Source organism: Ochotona curzoniae, unplaced genomic scaffold, assembly GCF_017591425.1.
Source record: "Ochotona curzoniae isolate NIBS_2020 unplaced genomic scaffold, NIBS_Ocur_1.0 scaffold_3223, whole genome shotgun sequence".
Lineage (NCBI taxonomy): Eukaryota > Metazoa > Chordata > Mammalia > Lagomorpha > Ochotonidae > Ochotona > Ochotona curzoniae.
Genome location: NW_024467108.1, coordinates 13,365,816 through 13,386,008, shown reverse-complemented (window position 1 = coordinate 13,386,008; position 20,193 = coordinate 13,365,816). Strand labels below are relative to the sequence as shown.

The 20,193-nt window shown below is 34.5% G+C and overlaps 1 protein-coding gene across 26 annotated transcripts in view; it reads left to right on the top strand.

Annotated features, from left to right (window-relative positions):
• PICALM (phosphatidylinositol binding clathrin assembly protein) overlaps positions 1 to 20,193 on the top strand; it is a 125,179-nt gene that overhangs the window by 50,372 nt on the left and 54,614 nt on the right. For 6 of the 26 annotated variants that reach the window (XM_040964140.1, XM_040964138.1, XM_040964142.1 and 3 more), the window contains exons 13-20: positions 3,441 to 3,590; positions 10,609 to 10,716; positions 12,204 to 12,335; positions 12,432 to 12,462; positions 12,631 to 12,730; positions 14,607 to 14,630; positions 15,946 to 16,005; positions 18,398 to 18,502. In XM_040964140.1, the coding sequence (XP_040820074.1) occupies positions 3,441 to 3,590; positions 10,609 to 10,716; positions 12,204 to 12,335; positions 12,432 to 12,462; positions 12,631 to 12,730; positions 14,607 to 14,630; positions 15,946 to 16,005; positions 18,398 to 18,502 (710 nt within the window). Of the gene's footprint in view, positions 1 to 3,440; positions 3,591 to 10,608; positions 10,717 to 12,203; positions 12,336 to 12,431; positions 12,463 to 12,630; positions 12,731 to 14,606; positions 14,631 to 15,945; positions 16,006 to 18,397; positions 19,804 to 20,193 lie in introns of those variants that run through there. The other 20 variants (XM_040964129.1, XM_040964146.1, XM_040964156.1 and 17 more) reach the window with 17 other exon arrangements.

Sequence of the window (20,193 nt, the reverse complement as noted above, 5' to 3'; positions counted from 1 at the left end):
GTGGACCAGCCCTGCTCTGGCTGTTTAAGCTACATGGGGAGTGAGAAATGGATGGAGGTTTCTGTCTCTTTCTTTCACTACCCACCCGCCTCCCCCTCCCCCCTTTTTTTTAAGAGTTACTATTTTTATTGGAAAAACAGATCTACAGAAAGATCTTCCATCTGCTGGTTAATACCCTAGTGGCCACAATCACTGGAGCTGTTCAGGAGCCAGGAGCCAGGAGCCCAGAGCTTCTTCCAGGTCTCCCATGCGGGTGCAGAGTCCTGTGGCTTTGGGCCATTGTACACTGCTTTTCCAGGCCACAAGCAGGGAGCTGCAAGGGAAGGGGAGCAGCCAGAGCAAGAATTGGTGCCTGTATTATATCCCAGTGGATGAAATGAGAGGATTTAGCCAGTAGGCTATCTTGAGGGTCCTAACTGTCCTGTTTTATAACTCTGCCTCTCAAATTAAAATGAATCTTAAAAAAGAAAAAAGAGGAAAAAATAAAAGAGGAGATTATTCCCAGCCGTTACTGTGATATAATGGGTTAAGCTGTAGCCTACAGCTCCATCATTCTACTGGGCACCAGTTCAAATCTTCGCTGCTCCATTTTCAGACCAATTCCCAGCTATTATGTTGGGCAGGGCAGTAGAGGATGACTCAAATGATTGTGTGTCTGCACCCACATGGGAAACTTATGAACATTCTGGCTTTGGCCTGGCCCAGCTCTGGCTGTTGTGACCATTTGGAGAGTATACCAATGAAATAGCTCTTTTTCCTCTCTCTATTAACTCTGCCTTTCAAAAAAAATCAATCAGTTATTTAAATCTTGGATGCTGGGAGGTCCTGGGCCAGGTTAGACTCCATACTTGGGGCCCTGGCTCCAGCCATTGTGACCACAGGGTGAGTTGGGCACAGGTCTGCCTGGGCTCAAGAGGCTTTTCCCTTCTTCGTGAGTACTCTAAGTGGGGAACTCTTGGGAACAAGGCACAGGCTCCACCCGCCGCCAACATCATGTGTTGGATGGGACCAGGAGGTTGCAAACTTGGGTCTGGATAAGAGAACTTCCAACAGCCTATTGGCTGCTGCTCCATACTTGGGGACCTGGATAAAATAAAAAATTTTTTTAAAATCTATTAATTATTTAAATCTTTTGTAAAAATTAAATTATCCCATATATATACCATGAGATGCAAAATACAACATATTGAAGGACATTTAATATTTTTTTTTCTATTTTAGGTTACTTAGCTTTGTATGCCATTTCCATGAGTTTCTCCTGTATTTTAACATGTCTGCTGGCTGTGTCTGAGTAGTAGACTTGATTCATTAAAAATATGAATCAAGTATAGTGGGAGCAGAGGCAGGAGAAATTGCAGTTATTTTTCCAAAAAACTATTGTCTGTTGTTACACACAGGGAAAGAAATATGATCTATATGTTAAACTGCTTAATTGAAACACAATTAAATTCTGCCTTTTGTATAAAGATAGTTGACTTCTGAGTTAGTGTAATTTCAGAGTTTTGACTTCTGTATGGTTCAATAATATTTTAAGCCAAGACTTTTTATCACTTCCTAATTTATATGTGTGATATTCAGATTAAAATGTTTCAAATGGAAATGAGACTAAGAAATACAGTTTTAACATGAAAAGCTTTGGTCAAAGGAATAGATTCTTTAGAATCTTTTAATTAATTATTAACCTGAGCATTTTAGTTATATTTTACTCATGTCATACAGCTTTATAGCATTTGACAAAGCAAAGGTGTGATTTCTTTTTATAATCTCTAAATCTTTTTCTTTGCTTCTCTTGCTTATCAGTAAATACATAATGTACAAATATATGCCCTTTTTTCTTTTCCTAAATGACCTCTTAAGGTTTTTTTTTTCTTTTTTTGCATGGAAAGCTATAGAGATATTTTGTGTTACATGTCCAACAAAAGGTATTATAGTTTAATACCTTCCAAAAAAAGTATATTGCACTTTAATATGCACTAAAAATTATGTAAAAGTGGTTCTTTTTACTTAGTTTTAAATTTAATGGGACTCTTTTTGTATGCAGGGAGAAGTTAGAATAGCCTAAAATCAGCTTTTTAATATATTTACATTTTCTACTTTTTTTTCTGATTTTCTCACTATCGGTCATTTACTGGGGAGCAGATTGATGAGAAAGATGTTAAAATGATCACTTGAGTTTGAGTAGCGATTCAGCATTTTTATATGATTTTAGGACTTGATAGTCCTTGAGAATGCTTAATTTCTAGAAAATTTGTTTGCTGTACACAATATGAAAGGTGCATTCAAAAGGTGTATATGTTTGAACCTGTAGCATTAGTCTTTTATATGTATACATATGTACATATATTTTTCATATGTATATATCGTTTCAAACAGGTGTATTTTACATCTGTGGAATACTTGCATTGAATGTATTAATTTTTAGGCGAATGTGTCCATATCATAGTCAATAAACTGTTCCCTAGGTCTTTGCTGCTATTTTATTGTTGAGTAGTAACAAAGTTAAAAATAAAAGACAAGCCAAACACTATGAAGGTTCTACCAGTATGATAGATAAGAAGCCTATTTGAAAGTACAAAATTATCTTCTCACTTTGCTTTACAGAGAAAAATAGGACATTAAAATTTTACTTGTAAATTTTTCATTCCCAATTTAATTAATCATTTAATTTTCAGGATAAATTACTTTGTTATCAGAATGAAAAAATTTTTCAAATGAGGTATAGTTAAAATGCACATCTAATTCTAGAATAATTTTATGTGTAGAGCTTGATAAAGGTACATCTTTAGAATTATTCTGATAGAAGAAACACACACTTGTTTTTCCTTCAGTAAATCATTTAAAGACTCTAAAGCTCTTAGCTTGACCTCTGTGTTAGTGCCCAATCTGCTTAATGGAAAATGTTTCACTTTAATTCTTGTCTAAAATGACTTTCCCACATTCTTATTTTTCTATTTCCTGCTTTAAAACCTATACATGCAATATCTGCATCTGGCTTAATAACATCTTACCCTTCTTTGTCTATATGTGCAGCACTGCCTTTTAAAAACTGTACCACCAAGTAATTATTGTTTATGTCAATTATTTGAGTAAATACAACTATGCCAGAATACTCCCTCATAGGGCAGGAAAATTGGGTATTAGGTGAGTGGCTTTTTTTATGGAAGTGCCATCTTGGCTGTTTTCCTCTTTAACTACCTCACTATTAGTTTCCTAATGTTAGAGCACATCTATCCTTAGTATGTTATTATTGAATACACACTTTTTTTCTAAGTTTCATTTTAAAATGCATTAATGCAGTTCTTTCATCTTGGTGTTTAGATATTTTTGCATTTAAGATGAATTTGTAATATAGCTACTGCTTTTCACTTTGCATCTTTGACTAATATACTAATTTATTTACTCCCTTTTTCATTTTGCTCTAATACACTTGGACTGCACAGATCCTTTCTCTGCTACTATAGATGCTGTTGATGATGCCATTCCAAGCTTAAATCCTTTCCTCACAAAAAGTAGTGGTGATGTTCACCTTCCCATTTCTTCAGATGTATCCACTTTTACTACTAGGACACCTACTCATGAAATGTTTGTTGGTAAAGTACCATTTAACCTTCTTTTCCAATTAATATTTATACTGGCTAAGATTATTTATGTATTCATTAATTTTAAAGCACTATAGCTATTATTTGGGGTTTTATTTCATATTACTTTGGGTTTCATAGTTTACAGTAAGCTAAACAGCAATAATGTAATAAGCTTGTTTAATTGACACTGGTTTCCCTAATTTAATTTAGTACAAGTTTTTAGTCAAGAAATTTGTTTTGATATTGGATTTTTTTGTTGTTTTATTCTCTTGTATCAGATCTAGCATCATATGAAGTATCCTGTTTTGTTTCAGAGAGTTGGTTGAGAAGTATTGTCTCAGAAAATTACTTATTTATATATTCTTATTTTGTCACCTCTGTGCTTGGGAGAAATAGTGGCTGTCATTCTTAGGACCAGTCTTAACCTTTGTTTTTCTAGATATTGCATATTGAAATTTATGTTATTTGAAATGTATATGTACTGTTCATCCAAAGCTTAAGAAATTCAGTTTATTGTCAGGATATAAATCAAACATGGGAAGTATGTGTTCCATTTTAACTAGTGTCACAGAAGAACAAATTGACTTGACAAACCTCTTATTGCAATGTGAAACTCAGAAGACACAGTTTCACACCAAAGTTAAGCAAGTGTGTTGACTAAAAGTGAAGGAAATAAGTCTTAATACTCCATTTTTAGGTACTTTCTTAAATGATGGAGGCACTGCTTTTTATTCAGTTCATCAAAGCAGTTTGTGGTGATGTGAATTAAAATTTGATTAAGTAGCTCACATAAAGTTTTATTTGTACCCTAAACAAAGCATGTGGCCATATTCCCAGTATGCTGCTTTGTATGAGGATACTTACCAATGTTGTGAAAAACAGAGTTAACATACATTTCTGTGTAAAATTTTATTAAGTCAGTGTGTGATTTTATTATACACATGTTCTATGAACCTTTTCTGTAAGTCACCTCATATACATGAGAGAAGAAAGGAAAAAGGAAAGAAATAGAAAGCAGGTTAATATTTGAAGAAACTTTCAAGTCAGGTGTTCTGGTTATATATACTTAGTCTAAAAGCACAAGCCATATGTGTGTGTATAATGTAAACATTGAAATAATTTCTTCATGTCGATGTATTATAAAATTGCCAACCCTGCTTTGTATTGCATGCTTAACAACAATTCAGGAAAAGCATAGAAATCCATGTGTGTGATTATCCTCTAATCCTTCCATGGAACACATTTATTTGCTGACAGCATATTCTTTTATGTAGTTGGTAGGTGTTAGTCCACATTATGTTCTATATGTGTTTTTGAACTTGTCTAGACCCACCTTCTCATCTGTGAAACCAGACCTTAGAAGATTGCCTAAAAACCTATATGCCTCATGTATTTTTTTCTATTGAGATGTATTTTTTAAAGATGTTGTAAACCATGGTAGTGTATAGATATTTGAAGTAACATGTTTTATATATATATAATTTTATAAGTAATTACATATATATAATATGCATAAGCAATTACAGTGAAGCCTCAAGTCCTTTTAAGTAAATTGTGATTTGAAGAATGCCAAGTGCTTGGACTCCCTTATTTTGTTTTTCTCAATCCATCCCACACTTCTCTCCTGTTTTTTCTTTTGTTTCCTCTCTTTCCTGTTCATCCCTGCCTTGTATGCTTTGTCAGAATTTTTCTGTGGCACTTAAATTTACGTATTACTACCTTCATGCATTAAAACTCTGAATAACTGACTTGGAGATAGATAGCAGTTTCTTTAAAACTCAGTTTATTTATGCAGTAGGAATTTGTTTTCTCTGTTAGAGTGAGTTTTTAATAATCTTAAGAGAGAAGTATTTACTGTAAAGAACTTGGTTGTTTGCCTAGTTTTGTTTACTTAGTTAAGTACTTGGTAGTTTTATGAGTAGCTGCCTCTCCTTGTTTTAATTCTACCCAGGAAAAAAAAGTATATGGATTTCAGAGCTTCTCATATATTCACCTTTGTCTTTCCAAATTGATTCTAGGTCAATGCAGTAACAGTAGAAGGTAAAGTCCAGTTCATGGAAACTGGACATAGTATTTGATTTGTTATGACCATTGTGAAGCCTAAAATTTTTGCGCCATCAAAATCCAGTTAGGTTGACATTAAGAAGTAGGTTTGACATAAGTTAGGAATTGACATTTTTTGGCTGGCAGTAAACATTGGATATACCTAAATATGTTTAATAACGGAATTTGAAAGTACAAAAAATGTGCAGTAGTCTAGTGAATTTTAGCTTGAATTCACATCTACTTTGTTGTGTGATGTTAAGTATTTAACATTTGTAGATCCCTAAAAGGTAGAATAAGAGTGTCTTTCAGGATTGTCATGAAGTTTATATGTCTATTTCATATCTAGCACTGTGGCATATGAAATTATAATTACTTATTTAAAACTCTTGAGCATATATGTGTGTATTTTATATTTCACATGCATTTTATTTTTACAAAAAAGATTTATTGAAACAATTATAGAGAAAAATATCCATCTGGTTCATTCTCAAAATGGATGCAGTGGCTAGGGTTGATCCAGGTCAAAGCCAGGAGCCTGGGATTTCATCCAGGTCTTACGGTGGTCGGGAATGAAGTACTTGGGCCATCTTCTCCTGTTTTCCAGGCACATTAGCAGAGACCAGAGTGGACACTTCAGACTAGAGCATCACAGTACCACAGCAGGATGCACTCAAATGTACTTCTTGAACATTGCTTATTTTTGCATTTCTTTTGTGTTCTAAAACTCTTGAGAGTTGAACACCATTTTGGCCCAGCATTAGCAATGAAAAACTTAGGAATTTCATAAAACGTGAATCCTTTCAAACAACTACTATAGTTGGACCATAGATTTTTGTTTCCAACATACTGGTCTGTGCGAGATGAAATACTTAAGAGAAAGACTATAGTAGATTTTGGAATCAAAGTTGCAATTATCACTTCCACCTGTTAGTAATTTTTTTTAAGACTTATTTTTTATTTGAAAGGCAGAATTAACAGGGCCAGAAGGAGGAACAGAGAGAGATGTCTTCCTTACACTGGGTCTCTGCACAAATGGTTGCATTAGCCAGAGTTGGAACAAGCTGAACTTCAGAGCCAGGAGCTTCTTTTCGCTTGGCTGCAGGGACCCAAGGACTTGAGCCATCCTTTTCTGCTTTCCCAGGTTATTAGCTGGGAGCTGATTCACTTACTGTGCCACCATGTCAACCTCTATTATTAAATTTGACCTTACACAAACTGTTTAATCTGCTAATTTCTAAATATGTAAAAGGAGGATAAGAATAGCTGTCTCAACGTCGTGGTGTGAGTTTTAAATAATGCCTTATTTATAAAGTTCCTAAGTAGCATTTAATAGGGATTAGTAATTGGAAGCAATTAGTTCTGCTGGAAAAAGAAAAAAGTGTGAGACCCAATTTATTACAGTATTTGGAATGTCTGTAGATCTTGTGCCTTTCAGTTAATTTATTACTATCTTGAAATTTCTCTTGAAGGGCCTTGATTTTAAGTGTTACTCTATGAATTGGTGCTGATTCGTGGCAGTGTTTTTCACTGGGTCTTTGTAACGTTAAAGAATAGACAAGACAGTATTCTGTTTAGCTTAAGCTATACAGCCAGATAGGCTGTCCTTTTCTTCTCTTTTTTTAACCGTTAGTTTTTCTTTTTGTAATAGTCATAATAGAAGCTGATTTTGAGTGCAGTAAGTTAAGCTTTCACTACACTGCTGACATCCTTGATGAGTGTCAGTTCAAGTTCTGGCTGTTCTGCTTGCACTGTTTCCTAATGTGGTGAGAAAGCATCGGAAGATGGGTTACATACTTGAGTCCCTGGCGCCAAGGTGTGTTACCTGGATGGAATTCCAGGCTTCTTCATGGCTTTGTTCTGTTCCAGCCCCTGTTATTGATGACATTTAAAGAAAGATCCAGTGGATGAAAGAGTTCTCTTTGTTTTTTTGTCTCTCCATCCCCTTTTCTAACTCTGTCTTTCAAATGAAAAAATCTTTAAAAAGGAAATGGTCATAATACATTTGTGTCTTTAAGTAAGTTCTTCTTATTATTTTTTTTTTATTTTATTCTTTGATAATGTTACTTAGTTACTTGGGGCACAAAGGGTCAAGGGCTGTAGTAAAGTGGGTAATACCGTTGTTTTCACACTAATATTTTTTCCCCCTGTATCTGGGGCCGGGGGAGAAATAAAGGGAAAAGTCCCACCCAGCCTCCCTCCCATCGCAGGACACCAACGTGAGGCACGCTCCAAGAGTCCTGCTTAAGCAGTTTCGATAGTTCAACAGGTCTGAATTGCTGCCAGTCTCACTGTTCCAATCACGATGAAATCTATTCAGAGCTGACATAGTCCCTTCATGGTTGGGGTTCTGAGATCAGTAGTTCAGTTGAAGGGATCTCCAAAGAAACTACATATGAGGTGATCCCAGACCTGATTCTTGTATGTGCTTGCCAGTACAGGGTCCGGCACAGTCTGTCACCCCAGTCAGCTTATGCACGTGCTGGTGGTTGTAATTGTTGGGTCAGTTCTGTTTCCAGCCCTGTTTTCCACATAAACCAATGGGTGTTGTAGTCCAGCCCGATCCTGTCCACTTCATACTTGGCCCTCACACAAACCAGTGGGAACTGCAGTCTGGTTGGGGCGACTCTCCATAACCCCCGCCAGGCCTGCCCCCTACCCTGGTTCCCATGCTTGCCAGTATGTACCACAGACTTGTTGTTCAGTTTGTCCCACATCCCATTTAGCTCTAGTACATGTCAATGGGCATTGAAGCCTGCTTCAACCCAACCCAACTACTATCCAGCCCAGACGTGCATACTAGTGGGTGCTGTTCTGTTTAGCCACCCTGTAAGTAAGTTTTAAAAATCTAAAGTTAGCAGTTCTGACAGTTTTCACAAAAATGTCTTAAAACTAAAACCATTAAGATGTGCATTGAAATAAATGTGTGTGTGTGAAACAAAGATTCTTTAATTATTTAAAGGATTTTTCTTTGCAAATGCAGTGCTTGCTTTCCTAGTAGCTAATAAGCTCTTGTAATTTATTAAAAATTTCCTTTTTACATTTTCCCCTTGTCAGTGTTGAGGCCTAAATTTGAGATACACACTTTTTAAATTAATCTTTTTAAAAACCTTTTGTATCTCTAAGTAATAAAAAATGTGATTTCATATTAATCAGTTTCTAGAAAGCTAGAACAAAATAGTTGAAGAAAATGGGATCTTGATATATTGACGTAGTTTTAAATTATTCCGTTTGTGATCTAAAGGTTAGTGATAGTATAGTCAATATTGTTAGCAGAATGATTTGAAGAACAAAATGTGTACTGCTTTACAGCATGGCAAATTTTTGTCTTCCTGAAGTCTATATATTGTCTCTTTACGTATACAAGCATTTATGAGAGGAACCAGTAGGCTTGTATAATTAACTCTAGAATTCTAAACTTCTTTTGATAATTTGTTAGCTTTAAATGCGTAAATTACTTTGTATTATGATAGTGCTTATGTTCTGATTATTTGACCAGTGCTTTTGAGCTAAGACTAGTTTAAAGGTTTAGATAATTATAGAACAAGTCAAAATTGTAGTCTCAGAAAATTTGGCTTACAGAATGTTAACTAAATGATGTGAAACACTTTGGTAGTATCATTGTCACATATCCACTTAGATATGTCCTTGCTTTGGCTTTATCTGTCTTTGAGGATCTTCTTGGACCAAATCTTGTCTTACATTGTACAGTTTTAAAATCAGTCTTCCTAGTGCAACATTAATATGTTGTTTCTTCTTATTGTGGTGGTAGAAACTGAATGTGAGACTAACTGAAAGTGCTTTAACAGAAAACTGGGAGAGGAAAAGAGAGAATGTATTACCTTAAGAACTCCAAAAGTTTGTCTTCTCCCTAATGATGTTTGATATTGCCTTTTAATAGCACATAATCGGACATTTTTACTTGCCAGTATTCTTAGTAGAATTTAGTGGAAAAGACCTTATAAGCCATTTATTTTAGCCTTCTTTATGGGCAAAGAATTCATTTCTCATCATCTTTGATGGATTGCTCTTTACTTACTATACTCTCATTGAAACTTTTCAGGTCATGTCATAAACCTAATGTTTTTCAATGATTTTAATTCTTTTCAAATTCTAGAAATTGAGAACCCATTTCACACTAACTCAAACTCCTGCAACTGTATAATTCTTACTTTTGTTATCTCAGCATAGGCTGATCTCAAAGACATGAGCTGTATACTTACTTAACAATACTTGCATCAGTAGTGTTAACAAACAAGAAATAATAAGGTTTCCTATTTATGGTTTGATGCTTCAGGCAAGTTAGATTAATTAGCATGTTTTATTGGGCAGTGTTGGCAGTATGCAGTTGAAGGTACAGAAGGTGTATGGTGATATTAAAATGATATTTTTTTCTTTGGTGTTTTAAAATCACTTGTACATAGCTGAATTTTCAGTCATATCACTTGTCAGATTTAATCAAATTAATCAAAGACTGTTTAGCTTTTTGATTCAGGTGTTGAAGGAAGGAGGAAGAACAAAATAATAATAATGAGTAGAGGGAAAAGGACATAATATATTGACAATATCAAAAAAGTTTTTCTTAAAGCACTGTAGACTATTTTATTACCAAGTGAGACCTTTCATTGTATATATGTTTTAATTTGTAGAAATTGTATTTAGTTTTTAAAAGGTACCAGCATACCAAATTAAACTAAAAGATAAGATTTCACTCTAATAAAGCAGAATTCAATATCAGTTAACCTTTATTTGTTTTTTGTTGTTGGTGGTGATATGGTAGTAGTGATTTGTGTACAATTTTTTTGTGAAAGAATAATTACCAAAAAACGTTTTGTATGGAAAACATTTTGCTTGAAAGCCTAGTTTTACTCTTTGAGGAATTTACTGCTTTTTCCATTCTGTTTCATCATTATTACAGAGCTTCAAGTGCAGAATTATTAGAAAATTGAGTTTTTTTTTGTTTTTCCATTTTGGTTTTTCTCAGGATTCACTCCTTCTCCTGTTGCACAGCCACATCCTTCAGCTGGCCTTAATGTTGACTTTGAATCTGTGTTTGGAAATAAATCTACAAATGTTGTTGTAGATTCTGGGGGTAAGAAAATGATGTTTTAATTTAAATTACTGTATTGGTCTAATTTAAAATATGTGTAAGGAAAGATAATGTTACTTCTAACATTTGAAGTAAACTGGGAGTTAAAAGGAGGTATCACTTCTTCCTCTGAAAACTAAGTGAGAATTTAATAAGCTGAACTATTAGATGCTCCCATTTCTTAGTTTGGTAGGCTTCTGAGTTGCAAGTGGCTGCATGTGGAATGCTACATCTCTTATTCCTTATAATTACTTTTAGTAAAGTAAATACCATACTATATTTTAATGTATGAAATTGCTATTGTTTTAGAAACTAGGAAAAGAAAATCTTGATGTATTAGAGAATCTGTGTATGAGTAACTAGTATATTAAAGCAAGTTTATGTTTTAGAAAAAAAAAGACATGTCTATGGATGCATTATGTTTTATAGTTTTAAGGACGAATCTTATGATTTAGTATTTCCCTTGTTCTAAAATAAGATTAGTAGAGTCAGATTTTTGCTTTGTATTTTCATTGATATCTTTATAATTTGAAGTACTAAAGGTTCTTAACAACTTTGGCACTCAATAATTCTACTCTTACCATGAAGTGGTCTTTTATTTGGTTAGTAATTATGATTTAGTCATTTAAAGAGAATATATTCAGATGTTTTTAACTTTATTATCGGTTATCCGTAACGTAAGAAGTAAGCCTAGGCAGAAAGATAAACTAAGAATTTTTTTCCTGTACACTACTACATTTTTAGTATTTTTGTGTGTATTTGCTTTTTCCTTTTGAGCCCATCTTCGTTGGGTAATAGGAAAAGAGGAAAGAGAGTCTAACTGTTCCTATTCTGTAAACTCCCATATTTGTTGATTTTTCTAATTTAACTCTTAAAATATTTGTAGATCATGCTTTTGAATGCCTTACTGAGTTGGCTTGGTTGAATATGCCTTTGCCTTCTTTCTCTATTTGATAGAGAACCTTGAATTTTATTTCCATTTCCAAGAAGTGTACTAGCTTATTAGATAGGTTAGTCAGAGCTGTTTGTCAATTTCTTAGGCATATTTTAGGTCAGCTCTTTTATTCTCTGCTTTGAAGAGCATGAAAAGGCCCATAAAAATTGTATCTTAATAGGATTTTTTGGAAAGTTTTAGAAATACCATTTTTTTAAAACTTGAATTATTTTAAGTATAAGTGAGAAAAATTTTCCAAATGAAAGGGAGAATTTTGTTTACATTCCTTTCACAGTGCTTCACTTTATCTCCTTTAATCTAATGTAATTTTTGCCTAAAGAAAAGCAAGTTCCATTGAAGCAAGTACAGCCTGTATTGTTTCACTTTGAGGTGATAAACTTCTCTTTTTTCCTTTTAAGGGTGTTTACTAGTTTTAATTTCTTTAAAAGAACTTTTGCAGTGAATAAACAAGGATAGAAGGCAAAGACCTCCTTTAGAAAGTTATAGCATCATAATATTCCTTACAATTCCTATTTCATCTGTTTGTAACTTTAAGGTTTTGATGAACTAGGTGGACTCCTCAAACCTACTGTGGCCTCTCAGAGCCAGAGTCTTCCTGCTGCCAAACTCCCACCTAACAAGTTAGTATCTGATGACTTGGATTCATCTTTAGCCAACCTTGTGGGCAGTAAGTAGTCTTTGAATTCTTTAGCCTTCTTGAAAACTAAGTTCTACTGTTAAAATGAATCTAGTTTTAAAATGTTTTCTTTCTCTCCTGTCCTAGATCTTGGCATTGGAAATGGAACCACTAAGAAGTAAGTGTTTCGTGTTCTTTACCCACCTGTCATTTAGAGGTTGATTGGGTTCTCATCTTGAAGTATATATATTTGAAGTAGTAAGGTTTGTGTTGTTGATGCTCTGTTCTGCTTATGTACTATGAAAGCTTTAAATTAGACATTTAATCTCCTTATGTTTGTTCAAAGTGATGTAAATTGGAGTCAACCAGGTGAAAAGAAGTTAACTGGAGGATCTAACTGGCAACCAAAGGTTGCACCTACAACTGCTTGGAATGCTGCAACAATGGTGAGTTGGAAAAGCTTATATACTAGCAAGTAAATAATTAAATGTGTAACATGGAAGTGTTTTTAAAGTGATAGGCTTAAGTGGAAAGATTATTAACTTGAATTTTAGGAATATAAACAATTTGCATTTTGTTTAAAGGAGATTGGTTTGTCTTATTTGCCAGGTACATTTTAGTAGCTACATGTTAGGTTACTCTGTACCAGGAATAATTTTAATAATAAAAAGTATGTGATGTTAATTTTGTAAAATCCTCATATTAACCCTGTGTCGAAGGAGTTTAAGTATCCCCACTTCATACAACTGAAGAAATGAAAGGCACAGATACAAAACTGTGCAGAGGGTCCCAGAGCTTTTGAGTGAGTGGTTTTTACCCCACGCAGCCTGGGAGCTGCAGAGCAATAAGCTCTTCATCACTCTCTTCACTGCTAGCCTCAAACTGCTTGTTTGTTAATATTGTCGTATAATTTATTCAGTTGGCACTCATCATTTGTAGGACTTATGTACTTGGAGTCATCCTGAATACTGAGCTAGTTAATACAGAGCCATTGCTGGAGGAAACATGTACATTTTAATGTGTATTTCACATACTGTATAATCTTGAATCATAAAGGTTTTTCATTCATTGCCTTGTCCCTGGCCAGCTGCTGCCTTTCCAATCCAGCAAGTCTCAGAAAAATATATTCCTTCTGTGGAACAATAGGACCTGCTTCTATCAGTAGGCTAGAAGCAGCATTTTGATTGGAAGTAAAACCTTCATATTGTTGATAGATACCTCCATTGTCATTAAAACAGTGTCTTGTTATTAACTCCCTTTTAAAACATTGCCTTGTGTTCCTTTGGTTAATTGTAATTTGTAGAGATGAGCTAAAAGTAGTGTGTTGATTAAAATTTTGTGTTATATTACCTAAAGAACTTATTATTATTATTATTGGTCTTTTCATGAGTGGAAAATAGTAGTTAAATTTAGCTACATTTTGAGGTAGTACTTTTTCACACACAAGTAAGTTTTTCTGTGCACATGTATTTTTACTATCTTTAGTCTGTAAACAGTGCTGTCTTGGAAGAGTTTGAATTAAGTCAGTTGTAAGAGTCAAGTGATGTGATTCTTCCAAGTTTGAAGCAATATAATGGATGATACATATGTATATCAAGGCTGATACTAAAATGGAATTAGTATTTTGATTTTTAGTATTAGTCTGTATGACATATTAAAGGTTTGTGTGTAGTGCTTATGCGATATGTAGTGGAATGTGATAATCATCTAACCAGCTAGAATTCATGTGTAAATTGACAAGATGGAAGTTTTTATGCTACTGTTTTGTATATGGCAATGTAAATCATCTCGAGGACTTATTGAAATATTTGTACATTATACAGTTTCTTTTTAACGGCTAACGATTAAGATTGATGTGATTCACTACATAAGACAAACTGCTGCTTATGACATTTCTAACCTTGTTGTTAATTGTTAAACACTGTCAAGGTTTTTATATTTTTTGTAAAAATTACTGGAATTTTTAAAACTATGATAGAAATTTTTTTAATTATTTCTTTTTTATGGTAAACATTGATTCAACTCTGTTAATGAGATGCCCAGAGTTTTTGCAGTATTGCTACTTACATTAGATTTTATGTTGTATTGATGTTTATGGCCAATTAACTATGGCGTCAATAAAGGAAAAAGGTTTCCATTGTCAACCTTGATAGTGTTTTAGTATAGATGTTCTTTCATCAGATACTGGAAATGCAAGGGACTTTAGGTAGTTAGTGAATGTACTTGTGAACTAAAATGCTCTCTGTGTATTTTCTGTTGTGTAAGTACTTGTTCTAATCCAGTGTTATTGCATTATGTAATTGTTCTTCCTGGGAAAAACAGAATGGCATGCATTTTCCACAATACGTAAGTGACCGAAAACTAGCCTTTTTGCAATAAATTGGCATGCTATTAACCACTGCTGCAGCAGAATCTCATAACCTTCCAGCTATTACTTGTTTTCATATTCAGATTTTCAGTGTGCCAGAAATTCTTCTTAGCATTTACTGATTTCATGGGTGTGTTGCAGATTGATTATGATGGTGGCATGGGAAGTACCAATTTTTTTTCTTGCTTACTATTCCGCCATTTGCTGCCAGATGGCTGGGTGTCTGTGTGTGTATCTGTGCTGCCACTATGCACTTGATAACTTTTGAATGAGGGGAAATGTTGATTGTGGTAATGTTTGGAATAATAACTGCATGAAATCTTACAGGCTTTCTGCTATCTTGGCAGTTTATTTACTGCTCTTACAAATCTTGGATTTTAAGTAGGGAGAGACCAATGTGCCCTACATGCTTACCCAAATACTAAACTTTTAACTGTTCACCTTATTGCTGTTTTGAAAAAGTTCTGCTTCATTTTACTTCTCCATGCATATGTTCAAATTGCGATACTGTTTTTTTTTTTTAATGTTTTAGCAATGTGATTGGTCTTTCCACTTCTATTCAGTTTGTTTTTATACAGACACAGGGAATGTTAAGACAGCGATTATGAAACAGTTGTGTTTTCAGCTTGTATATTTATAGATGATCAGTTACACCAGTAGGAATAGTAGTAGAACTTAAGCATTCAATGGTGGATGATCTTTGATCATTCCTCTTAAATCAGTTTTTGGAGTAAATAAGAAACAAAGCTAGCATACATACTCCTCTTACAAGAACTCTGTCATTTGTAGAAATAGTCACAATCAATAGTAGTTTGACATCTTTGAGAATTTTTTTCTTTTAGTTAAATAGGATCCTTAGGAACCATTTTCCCTCCCAAAGATTAGATTATGAATTGATTTAAAATCTTCACATTTTTTCTTTTATTAAAAAATGAGGTGCCCAGGAAGACACCCATTAATCTCATTTATCTGGGTAAATGTTGTTTTAGCATAGTACAGAACTCTGAATTTTAGGTTTTTATCTATTTTTAAGTCAGAAATTTTTCAAAGCTTTAAAAGCACATTGACATATCACTCCTGTATCTAAGCTTAAGGGGTAAATATTTATTTCTGTAACTTGTTTTCTGATGATTTTAAGACTTATTGAGCATTAATTGTCACCATTATTATCGTGTCACTCAATCACAGCTGTCTTAGCAGTTCTTAATGGAACTATAGCTCTTAATTCCTTGAACTTGGTTGACACACATGAGTTATACTTTTTTTGGTTATTTTTTTCTTTCACCTTGTCAGGCACCTCCTGTAATGGCCTATCCAGCTACTACACCAACAGGAATGATAGGATATGGAATTGTAAGTATTTTTCCAGAAAAAAATTTTGGAAAATAGATTGCTTCCTATATAACATGATTTTAACACTCTTAACTAAAAATCAATTTAGTGCCATACCCACTTAGGGCTAATTCTTAGCACAGTTACGCCAGAACATTGATTTCTTCAGTATTTCTAGAATAACCCTATAGTACACAGTCTGTTTATTAATTAAGTTTTACACTATTACTTGGGTTCCTTTTCATTTTCTTAGCTGGAACATGAGTGTTAGTTTTTAAATTCATTCTTATTTATTTGAAAGGCATTCAGGTGATGGAGATAGTTTTTCTCTGCTGGTTCACTCCCCAAACACCCACAGCAGCCAGGGCTGGACCAGGCTGAAGCAAGAGTCTGGAGGTTTGATTTGTGTCTCCAATGTGGGTGACAAGGACTCAACAACTTGAGCCATCACGTGCTGCCTTCACAGTTTGTATTGGCAGGAAGTCGGATTGGAAGCGGGATAGCCAGACTTCACCAAACACTCTGTGGATATGAGCATTGCAAGCAGCAACTTAACTCACTATGTCAGAACACCTATTCCTTGGTTTATTTTTCTCCTGGTAACTTTGCTGAGCCGTACATGTGTCATTACAAATGTGTTTAAACTTTAGTGTCATCTCCAAGCTTTTGTTATGTAATTCACATGAAATGTCAGCGAGGTTTTATAATCTTAAAACTGTAGGGGAAGGAGAGGGTTAACATTTCATGAATTGTGGAGCATTAAATTTCATCTGTTCAAGGCCAGAAGAATTTTTCTATGGTAGTGATTTAGAATCTAAACATTTAGGTTCCACACAATCCACATTATATACTGCCCCTAATCTTCCAAACCTCTCAGAGTGTAGGTTCATGTAAAGTAGGAATGAATTTGTGGTTTCAACTCGTGGTTACACACGTGAGAAACCTGATGGCAGAAGGCAGTGTGTTGTCTCCTGATGTTGCTGCTATGGCTGTTCTGCTTTATCACCTGTTGAGGAATTGGCTTCTTTTATACAGATTTTAGAATTGTGCATTGCATTAAAAAGGAATTTGCCTAAAAATTTATGTCAAATGCTTAAAGTAAAGCTTGCATTAACAATAGTGTAATTCAGCAGTTAACTATAAGCTACTGAAAGGTAAGATTGTGGTTTTGTTTTTTAAAGTTAATTTATTTGAAACACAGTGTTACATAGAAAGAGGCAGGGAGGGAAAGAGATAGCAGTTGATGGATTGAAATGGACTATTTAGTTCTTCCCTGACACGTCGCAGTAGCCAGGGCTGGCCCTGGATGATTCCAGGAGGCAGGTACTTCATCTGTGTCTTATCATGTGGATGTCAGAGGCCCGTGCACTTGGGTCATCTCCTGCTGCCTTCCTAGGCGCATTTAGCAGGAAGCAGCATTTGAGGTAGAGCAGCTAGGACTTGAAACAGTGTTCATATGTGGTGCTGTTAACACGCAGGAATTTAATGCAGTATACCATAATGCTGGCCTCTTAAAGTATTTCTTCTTAAACAAACTACTGTAGTAGTCTGTGTATTAGTTATTTTCAACTAAGTAATGTCACTTTGCCGGTTTTATGGGTGAATGCTGGCACCTTGACATCCCATATGGGTACCAGCTAAGCCTCCTACTATGGCATTGGCATCTCATATGGGTACCAGCTATTCTGCTTCCAGTCCAGCCTCCCTCCTTATGGCCTGGGAAAGCAGAGGAGGATGGCTTATGTTTTTGACCTGAGCACTCACATTGGAAACCCAGAGCTCTGGGCTGATGAGGCCATTTGGGGATAAACCTACAGATGGAGAATCTCGTTCTGTGTTTGTCTCCTCTCTGTAACTCTATCTTTCAAATAAAAATAAGTTATTTAAAAAAATAAAGAAATAGATGATTGGTTGAAATTCTATTTTTTATTAAGATTGCTTTGTAATTTACGAGCCTTCTAAAGCTTCTAAATATGTTAAATAAAATGGAAGAACTGTAGAGTTAGCTTCTTCACATGGCATCACTGGCACTATGGTATAAGGATTTAATGTACAAAAGCTATTTGCTTAACAGTTTAAGAATGAATTTTAAATTTTGCCTTTAATCTGAAATTTTTCAAAATTATTTGGTCTGAATCATTTTATCTGTTGTGCTATACAGAAAAGTTTAAATTTTGCAAATCATTGAGTAGACTTTCTTAACTGCCTTATAAAAATGTCTATGCTAAAGGCTTCCCATAGTCACAGAATTTCTTAAAATTTTATAGCTATTAGTTTTTATTTCATTTTAGGGACTTTTCTGTTTGAGTCAAAGCAGAAACAGTAGTAGTTCTCATCTCAGCTTTCTTGTTATTTAGTTGTAATAAGGAAGATGTGAATTCATATCCTTTAAGTTTTTATTCTGTTTTTTTAGCCTCCGCAAATGGGAAGTGTGCCTGTAATGACACAACCAACCTTAATATACAGTCAGCCTGTTATGAGACCACCAAACCCCTTTGGCCCTGTATCAGGAGCACAGGTACTTGATCTTTTATGTGATATTCTAATATGCTTGCAATTGAGGAGATGCAGTGCTAAGAGAGATTGTATACAACTTAGAAGCAGGTTACTGTTTTTCTGTGTCATGTGTGTTCTTCATATCTTTGTCTTGTAAGAACTTCTGAGGATATTGATTATGTAGAAGGAAATGGTAGGTAGGTTATAAGACACTAAATATTGAAAATTCTCAAGTTCTACATGCATTCTGTTAGATAACTCTTTGACATTATATTCAAAAACAAACCAAAAGCGGGGAGGAACATTGAAATCCAAACCTGAATTTATTTCTTTGTATGACAAACTCTTCTGCAAAACAGTCTGGGCTTTCTCTTACAGTTCTTGAAATTCATTGCATTTGAGGAACCTGTGATTTATTTTGTTTTTGTTTTTTAGTTTTATTTCTGTTTTGCCAGTGGAGTTAGGAGAACAGAAGGAAATGCCTTTGTTATTTTGTCATCTCCTCTGGCATACTATGAATTGAAACCTTGTGAGGTGATTGGATGACTTGACTTTTATGTCTGGCTCTGACCATACTATGTAACCGTTAAAAAGAGTTAATTATATCCAGTTGTCACAACATTCATCTTTTGTTAAATGGTTCCTCTGCCAACTGATTGGTTCCTATATGGATTTATTGTTTTTCTGAAATATTTGTGTAATGAGCATCTGATGATAATGTACTTGCAATTCCTTTTTCACTTGGTACACATGCATCACATTTGCCAATGCATGCAGATATAGTTTATCCAGTTTATATCTGGTCTCTACATAGTTTGTAAACTAGTGAAGCATAGGGGATCTTTCAACTTTTTAGCTTTTTTGAGCATTGAACTCATTTAATAAACTGACAAAGTCTGTTTACTGGAAATAATGAATTTAGCTCTAATTAAGAAGTAAGAATCACGATGACCATATTAGCACACATGTGTCTTCACTGCCACCACCATCATCCCATCAATGATAAAGTGAGTTTTCTTTCTCTTCTCTAAAGACAGCTTGTGTTCAGGGAAACTGATCATCATTACTTTTATTAAGCCAGATACTTTTAATGTATTTGTTTTTATAAAGATGGATTATGAGTGCTTAGAATTTTCTTTACATCTCAGATTTTACCAGCAGTAGTTCTGATTATAAGTATATTTGATATAATAATCTTTTGAGGTGCATACAAATGATTTCTTTCCCTATTTTGGTATTTACTTGAAATATTGTGAAAATTCTGAAAAACTTATGAAAAAACTGCATGGATTACAAAATTTTTGTGCCAGTTTTTTTTTTTTTTTTTAAAAGGATCTATGTATTTGTTTGAATGGGAGTCATCTTTTACACTCTTGTTCAGTCCCCAGATGGCGACAATGGCTGATACTGGGCTAGGCCATATCCAAAAACCAATGGTTTCTTCTAGGTCTCCTGCTTAGGTGGCAAAAGCCCAAACACTTGTGCCATCCTTTGCTGCTTTTTCCAAGCCATTAGCAGGGTGCTGGATCAGAAGTAAAACAACCAGGATATGAACTGGCACCCGTATGGGATGTTGATGTCACGGATCACAGATTCTAGCCATTACCTTCTATTCCTGGAAGAGAGCCCACATGGCCATTGCAATACAACTGTTTTTTGCCAGCAATGAACCACTCTGCAAATTCTTTGAGTTTTTTTTTTTTAACTGTTTTA